The following is a 9,493-nucleotide window of genomic DNA, read 5'->3' on the forward strand; positions in this document are numbered from 1 at the left end:
GTTACGAGATCAGTCCTAGGGACCGAGCCCGTGCTGAAAGAGTTAACAGATGAAATTTTTGGTCCAAAAATGAAATCTCCATAAAAAGTTAGTACATGTGCAGATAATATGCATGGAAAGGTATATCTGGAATGGTAACTGCAAATCAGGAATAGATCCTCATTTGTTGCAGATGATATGCATAGAAAGGTATATCTGGAATGGTAACTGCAAATCAGGAATAGATCCTCATTTGTAAGTTCATGAAGGGTTTTTCAAATGAGCTCATGCAGTATTACACAAATGTTGTCATTTCAACTCTTAATTGAAACTGTTTCTGTGATATCAACATTAAACTTGACAAATTCACTTAAGTTTTGAAAGAAGGGGAAGCCAACTGAAGTAATGGCTGTGATGTAACCTCTTCACAAATATCCAAGGGCAGTAAAATCTCAAAAGTTCAGAACCACTGACTCAAAACACTGCTATATAGTGTGACAAAGGCACCAATTTCCAATGAATGGTCAAGGATACTGCAGTCCTGTAACCATAGCCTCATCAGTAATGCACCAGGAAAGCAGATCAATTCACATTTTAATCATAAGCTAATGGTCATTGTTTCAAGTTAAGCTTTGATTTTATTTGTTTGATGAATCAACTGGTTTTTGCATGACACAATAGAAGTATTTTTTACTCACATTTTTAGTTTTATTGATACTTAAGTTTTGTTTAAATTAACTGAATGTGCATGGAATCACTCCATTAGATCAACCACATACTGGAGAAAGAATGTTTATAATAATTCAGAATTTACTATGTGTACCTACCAAAAATGTGGCAAGCTTTCTGTAAAATGTACATGCAAAAAAAAATAAAATGTGTTACAAAGATATCTGTACTCAAGATACATTTGTGAATTGACATCAGTCTGACTTGGACTATGACAACTTGGAGAGTAATATGATGTTAATGTGAAAAATAAAATACTTTTGTCTATCATACAGTTTACATATTGTATTTGCATGACCTCTAGAAACTTTGAACTGCACATTATTTTTTTAGTATTCCTGTATATCGTATTTGATATTAGCTCTCCTCTACGGTGTACTGTTGCTAAATTGGCAAAGTAGGGTCAATTGAAGTTGACAGCTCAGACATCAAATATGTAATACCCAGTTGAATGGCACTTTGTAAAAGGTCACGGTATACGTACATTTAAACTAAACCCATGAATGTAGGGTTAAGCTCTGGTCTTAAAGTCTTGATGAATAAATTTTATTTAACCCTAAACATCCTCTTACAATCAGCTGAACCAATAACTGCCTGTCACTGTTCTGAGTGTTCCTTAATCCACATTTAAAGTGTTTGATTGGTTGAATCAATATAACCTCTTTTATAGTGAGGACACAAATATTTATAGATGACATGGGAATGTTCAAATAACAGAATACTGTCTTTAATGTAAAAGAAGTTCTGAATTATTTTTAGGGTTTAAAGACCATTCTTACATTAATTTGTAACATTAGGCACTAAATGGGGTTTGCAACTTCCTTCAAAAACTATTAAATACATTATTAACAATGAAATGAAAATTTTTTTTAAGCATCAATTGATAAGTTCTTTTTGAAAAGGAGCTAAACTTCTTTGAGCAGAATTAGAAAATTTTAAACCCTGGCTATAATGAATACAGAGATAAAGATAGTTTTAAATGTTCTTCATTGCAAAAAAACTCAAATTTTATAAGCATGTTTATTATCCTAGATTGATATTTCCTTTTTCACTAAGTTATTTCTAAATGAAAAGTTACAGTTAACAGGTGACTTAGTTTTTTTTTATAATACTAAAAACTTAAAAGGATTAACTAAAACTTGAATTTGCTACAAAAGTGTTCTTTTTTGTTTTGATAATGAATTGTATTGTCAAATACATAGCATTTCCATCAAGTCAAAGTTGGCTCCCTGTTCGGCCAATCTTTTTTATGTCTACACAGAACACTCTCTTGATTACTTGAATAAATAACATATCAGTAAGTAATTCACTTCTGAAAAGCAAAGTAACTCACAGTTACCTTTTTCTTTTTTAGGATATCAATGTCATTAACTATAGAAGATTCATTTACATTGAATGTTTTTCCATGATAACCTTTACTATATTATACTTTCATTGTAAGAGCTTTATTTCAGAGGGATTAAACAATTTAGTCAATATTCTCATCCACAGAGCATGGAAAATAATAAGCTCAACAGAACATTTTCAAAAAGAATTTAACACCAATACTTTTTACAAAAAAAAGTTACCATTTCATTTTGTTAACAGTGAGTTTAACAGGTTTCTGAAAGAAATCAACAACCCCCATTTATTTAGTGCCAAATATTTTACATTTGTCCTGTGACCTTTGTGCTACTATATCTAGCCACATGTACATTCCCTAAAGAATAAGACTGAGACTAAACAAGATAACTTATCCAAAAATTAATGTAACTATGGTTTGAATTTCAAAACTTCTTTTATATCAAAGACAGTATTTCATTACTCAAATGCTCCCGTTATTTATAAATATTCATGTATTTCCTGTAAGAAGCTATATTGGTTCAAATATCTGAACACTTGAAGTGCAAGTTAAGGAACAATTAAACAGTTAACATGCCATCACCTGTACAAGAGCATACAAAAGTCATACAAGAGCATTCAATCACTGGTTCAGCTGATTTGTTAGAGAATTCTTAAGATTAAAGAAACTTTATTCATCAAGGCTTTAAGACCAGAGCTTAACCTAAACCAAACTTCAGTATCATCAAGACTGAAAATATAAAAAATGCCAAGGTCAACTGAACCATCAAGCTAATAAAATAAAAGCTTGACTTGAAATAACTAACAATTAACTTAGGTTTAAAAAATCCAAACAGACATTAGATTGGGCAAGGATGGAGCACATATTTGACCTGTGACCATTTTGATCACTGGAAGTGGGTTTGTTCATTTCCTGTTGTGAGACAATGAAAAAAGTAGGTTCCTTACAGACAGACTGCCAAGCACATAGAGGAAGATTTACAACAAGCCATTATAGCCATCATTTCAACTATATAAAGTAGCAGACCCCTGTTTAAATTTTGTCATAAATCTAAACACAAGGCACATCAGTTTGCTTGTAAAGATATGGTCAGCTCTATACCTACAGTATTGGGCATAGTTTGTTAGTTTGTTCAGAGTACATGGATATGTGATTATTTGTGTTTTGTTTTTTTTAGTAGAAACTGGTGCTGCCAAATCTCTGATTACCCATTCAGCAAACAAGATGCTTCAAACAAAGCCACCACTTTGAACAGTTAATATAAACTATTATAGGGCTAATGAAGATAAGCGAGAGGTAAGCAGAGAAGCATGACTGTCTTGTTATTGGTACTGTCTCTTACAGAATGAAGATTGTTATTACTGATCTTTGCCCAAGTATTGGTACCTAAAAACAAACTTGATGTATATCTGCACTTAGAGCTGATTGCAATTATACAAAGATGACTATTCAGTTACCAACTGTAATGCTTGTCAGTACAGTGAGTGGGGCTGATGTAACCAACACACACACCCAAGTAGCTAGTGTTAGTTCAGTTGCACCATATTCACATGCAAATGGATGGTTACCAGAACATCTCAAGAGTATTTGTCAAAAATAAACAATCATCACAAAACCACAAATAGTACACAGTACGTTGCCAGTATAGTGTGCTGATGTATTTTTATGGCCTGGGTAGAAGAACAACAGGAAAAAAACTCATACAGACATAAGTGATGCACACTTATTAAAACTACTAAAATTAAAATTATACCTGTCAGAAACAAACAACAGGAGATGGAAAACACCATAAAAGCTGCATGAGAATAAAATTCCAATGGCAATATCAAAAGAAAGAACTGGAATACATACATTGCATCTTGTATACATTAATTGTTTGAAAACAATACGGTAAATTCAAAGATATGATACATAATAAACTAATAAAATCAATGTTAAGATAAAATCAATTTTAAGATTAAAAATAATTTTGTGTATCAGAAAATTTTCAAATTTCACATGTGAAATCTTTATAATGTCCAGATAGTTATCAAATGTTTTTAAAGAAAAATTTTTATATTTTATCGGTTATTTTCAGTAACGAATCTCTGTACAGGTTTGGTAGATTTGACTGAACTTTAAACCACATTACAAAAAATCAGGAAATAAATATAAGTTATGCCTTTTTCATTCCAGAATGACTACAAATGATAACACAAAAACATAAATGTTTAAGCTAAATAGCTTAAATCTCCTAACATTATACATTTATATGTAATTATTATTTTTATTATATTGACCTTTCAGCCATGCCTGGCTAACAATACAGAAGTTACAATAATACAGTGCACTCATGTTACCATATCCAATATTATAAAACTCACCTTAAGTATTTACAAAGTAACTTGTCTTGGCTGTGTTTTAGTAGACTAGTATTTTTGTTAAATAGTTACATTTCAATTATTATATTTATATATAGATTATTACCATTTAGAATATGTTCTTAAACTTACTTTTCATAAAAACATAGAACAGTAAATAAAGAAGTAAAGCACACAATTCCCTTTTCTAGTTATGACCTTTGTACTCGGTTGCTGCTTGACGTAGATTGCTAAGCCTTTTAAAATTTTGCATGTGGAGGATATGAAACAAAATATTTTTTGGTTTTACAAATACTTTTGAGTAACTAAAAAAATCATAACTTACTATATCAATACAATAGAATTCGACTATAATTTATCAAGCTTAATAACTAAGCTGTATTTTAGTCTAAAAAATATGAAATTTTGACCAGACTAAAGACACGACCTACCTCCTTGAAATTTTTGTTGAAAGAAATATATAGTATCCAAACACATTAAAATGGCTGAGAAAGCCACTAGTGGGACATTCTGAGCTTTTGATTGGTTATTCATGTCATACATACACGTAAGTGCAGATAATGGAGAGTTTTCAAAAATGGAGAGATGGGTGGGATGCCACTGTGTTTGCTTTATTAGATGAAAATATCTTAGCAAATTGAAAAGATAAGAGGCTCTTATTTTATATTCTAGCTTATCAATATCAGTAATTTGAGTTCCTAATATGTACAAAACTATAAACTTTGTATTTTGACATCACCAAAATCTAATTTGAACCGGGGCTGCATTCAACATACCACGTGACAAAAATCGATGTTTAACTGTGTAAATTCATGAAATAGTAATTCAATAAAATTCTGAATGTGAGTCAACAAACAAGATGACATGATCTTTTAACCATGACCTGTCTGGAAAGGATTAATAAAACAGCTTTGTAAACAGCTATAAAATTTAAATATGATTGGATAAATGTTTAAGATTTTTTCTAGTTTATATAAATTTTACTTTCAATTCTCTTTAGTTTGAGCTATTGATGTATTTGTATGTTAAATTCCATGTTTGAAAGCTACAGAAAATGTCTTCAATAAAAAGATATGAGATAACTTGAGATAAGATAGGTTTATACAGTCTAGAGGGATTGAATGGATAACAAAGCAAATTATATTCCAAGTTTAACACATTAACAAGTGTAGAAAGTTTGAAGATGTTTGTCATCATCAGGTATAAGTAGTTTATCTCAGCACAGGAATATATATTCAGCATGAAATAATGAAGAAACATGACTGGGAATTGCTGAAGGTTTACTAAAGATTTTGTTGATGTTTTGTTCTTTCCTTAAATAAATTTTAATAGATATACTATGGTTTTATTGAGTTGCAATTTTGGTAAAGATGTTTTTACTATGTTTACCAAATAAAGTAAAATTTAAATAAATCAAATTAAGTTTACTGTTTGATGAGTAATACAAGTGACTACAAAATAATTTAATGACTAAAATTTTATTAAATGTTATTTTTATGCTTACCCTATTAAAAAAATGTACAAGTTGGCTAACTGGCTACTTAATTATTTGTAACTACAATCATATGTTTTAAATAAAACATTATTACCCTTATTGGTGATAGTAAAAATATTTTCCTTATTTATCAATTTATTTGATTTACAGATTATTGTAGAATTACTTCATATATTAAAAAAAACATAATGATGACTGCATGACAGTGGTAGTATTTAGGCAACTTTATTGATTCCTTCTCCAAGTGGAAAATATATAGATTATCTTTAAGAAATTGTAACCTTCAGAAAAACCTATTATATGAAAAGAAGGAAATGATTTAAAAGAAGCAAAACAATGTAATTGAAAATAATAAGATTACGATCATTAAGATAAATTCTGTGGTTGAAAATGTTATGAAGCTAGCACGTGCCCACAGGCAGAGAGGGAGCAAATCAATTTATTAAATGCAAGTGATTAATGAGCCCATCCATTGACTAACAAATACCACTAATCACCAAACTCTATGTAACAGTGTAATAGTTGTACCACAGTTTTGTTTTTTACTAAATAAGCTTATGCAATGCATACTTGTAAAAAGAAGCATTCAATTCTTCACTTTTGAGTTCATTTTATAAGTAAAATTCATTAAGTTACCTATTTGCTGTTAAAATTCTAGTGTTGCATTAACAATCAGTAAACAAACAACAAAACACCAAGTTATTGAAAGGACAAGCATTTTTCCACTACAATTTTGAAAGATTTTCACACAAATACAATTTACCACACACTTGCCAGAATGGACATTTATGTTGAGCCCTAGGAAAACTCCACCTGTAGAACCTAGATGTCTTTCACATCTACTGATTTCAGATAAGATCACTTCAGCTCATGTAATGGAACAGCTAGTGAAAGAAGTCCTCCCTGTTATTCCAACTGCTACCACAATTAGAAGCTCCTACACCCTAGATGGTTTCCTGCTCTTTCTCTCCGTTACCACAATTAGAAGCTCCTACACCCTAGATGGTTTCCTCCCCTTTTGGGGAGAGGAAGTTACAACAATTTCCAATCCCAATCAAGTCAACAACTTCTCTACCACAAGCAGTAATGATAACAGTAAAGTTGTAAGTACCAGTTGGTCATCACCTCCAAAATATTTGCTAATCATGTCTCCATACCATGTGTCCAAGAAGAATTTTACAAAATGGAGGTATCATCACCAACAAGCAATGACCATGAAATAGTCAGCTATTGCTAAAGTGTGAGGTATAGAAAAAGAGACTAAAGCAGGCAAAAATTTTTGCCAAAACTGAAACACAGGCTATATCCTGTGCGTGTTTATGCTTTACAAGACTTTGATTTCTATAAAATTTTATCTAATTCTAGCTAGGTGTATTCAAAATAATAATAAAAAGTAAAATATTCCCTAATATATAATATTTGAATGATCATTCTACAAAACATTTTCCTAACAAAAGAATTAAAGTGCAACATTTCAAGCTTATGTCAACACCAGAAATTCCTACCGACACGGGTCAAAGGCCATTTCATCACATTTGTAGACTCACATTCAAAGTTTTATTGAATTAGTATTTCATGAATGTATGTCAATAAGTTTGGTAGATTATAATTCAAATTTTAATATTATACATTAGTTAATTTCTTAATTTAAAAGTAAATATAAAAATAAATCCTACATATTGATTTTTGTGTGTCACATAGTATGTTGAATGCAGCACTGGTTTAAATTAGATGTTTGAGATGTCCAAATACAAAATCTATAGTTTCTTACAAATTAGATACTCAAATTACCAATACTGACATGCTTAAATACAAGATAAAATCCTCCTATCTTTTTTATTTTCTGAGATATAAATATATTTATTGAATTAACCAAAGTAACCCTGCCCACATCTTCCATTTTTGAAAATACTTGCTTATGTACACCTATTTCGCCCAATGACGTATGTATAACCAATCAAAAGCACAGAATGTCCCCTTAGCGGTTTTCTCAGCATCTGCAAATTATTTGCATGGGAAACTTTGTTTTCATGCTATATTCCATGCGATAAAGTAAAACATTAGTGAGCTCAAAAAATCATTTTTTAGACCCAAATACAGCTTAGTTACTAAGCTTGATAAATTATAGTGAATTATGTGGTACTGACATAGTAATTTACGATTTTTTGTTATTTCAAAATGCATATATAAAACCTAACAAAGAGTATTTTCTTTTACATCCTTCACATGCAAAATTTGATAAGGCTTAGTAACTTATGGCAAGCAGCGATTGAGTACAAAGTTCATAACTAGAAGAAACAGAACAGTAGATAAAGAAGTACAGAAGACAATTGTGTTTTAAGAAAAATAACTGAAATTTAAGAACTTATTTGTAAATAGTAATAATGTATATAAATACGTATGTAATGTATCATAACTGAAATGCAACTGTATTTTACAAAATACTGGTCCACTAGAACATCACTGTACATTGGTTCTTTAAAGTAGTCCCTGCATACTCACCAACGAGTGAAAGTAAAAATTAATATCTACTCTTTATATTTCATGAAATTATTATTTACTCTCCAGAATTAAAGTGCTTGCCTCCACTATTGCCAATAGCAATTTCTGTGTGTTCAAATTCGATGACGAGGAACCCACTTTTAGACTAATAATGGTTGGAGACGGCTTGAATGGGTAATTTGCTGTTATGTTAAACTTATATTAGTTTTCTTCATTACCCATTCAAGCAGTCTTCAACCATTATTAATTTCTATGTGTGTGTATATATAAGCTAATCACCTTGCTGTTACTAACAGTGTTAGTGTTAACACTTATCTGATCATTAGAATGATTATCTCATAAATGATAAAATAAATTATACAAATTTGTAATTACAATTCACAATACACTTTTCAAAAATACTGATGGCAAATTCAAAATAAAGATTATTTTTCAAATGATAATCACAGTACAGGTTAGAATGCTTACACGTTTTAAATGTAAATCTCGAAGCCTTTTTATCCGTTCAGATTGTCGCTGTTTTGCTGAAGGAAGCTGATAATATGGCGATCTTAGGCCTACTACATCTTGCTTACAACTAGTATTACTACTAGTACTATTCTGTTCCATGATATATCAAAGTTAATAATATAAATAACATACAATTTACTTTCTTTTTTATGTATGTCAAGAAACACACACTACTAAAAAATGAAACAAACAAGCCACTAATTTTAAGATACTGAAAATTGCAACGACACAACAGTAAATCAACACGATCAACCACAACCCTCTCGCTAATATTAATACCTATGAGCAGTCTATGTTAATTGTATCAGACTGAACTCCTCAAAACTTTCTTGGGTAACATGATAAAGCGTCACCTAGCGCTGAGGTGCAAATACCTTACTACATTCACTCTCAATGATGACCGATAGGAGCGTAAAATTAGCTCTGCGTGTGATTTTATCAGCACACAATTAATTTTTCCAAACTGACGAGAATGATGACAAAAATGAAAGAAACAAAAACTGCCTTCAAAAGTTCAAAAGTACTCAGAAACCCTTCTACCCTTGCAATCGGAAAACCAGTTCCAGCAATATTTCA

The 9,493-nt window shown here is 30.7% G+C and overlaps 1 protein-coding gene across 1 annotated transcript in view; it reads right to left on the reverse strand.

Moving 5' to 3' along the window:
* Positions 1–9,208, reverse strand: part of LOC106465691 (pre-mRNA-splicing factor SYF2-like) — a 27,622-nt gene extending 18,414 nt beyond the window's left edge. Inside the window, exon 1 of the mRNA XM_013925928.2 lies at positions 8,876–9,208. Within this exon, the coding sequence (XP_013781382.1) occupies positions 8,876–9,016 (141 nt within the window). The 5' untranslated portion in view covers positions 9,017–9,208. The remainder of the gene's footprint in view (positions 1–8,875) is intronic.
* Positions 9,209–9,493: the final 285 nt, after the last annotated feature.

The sequence above is a fragment of the Limulus polyphemus genome, unplaced genomic scaffold, assembly GCF_000517525.1.
Source record: "Limulus polyphemus unplaced genomic scaffold, Limulus_polyphemus-2.1.2 Scaffold2021, whole genome shotgun sequence".
NCBI classification, from domain to species: Eukaryota; Metazoa; Arthropoda; class Merostomata; order Xiphosura; family Limulidae; genus Limulus; species Limulus polyphemus.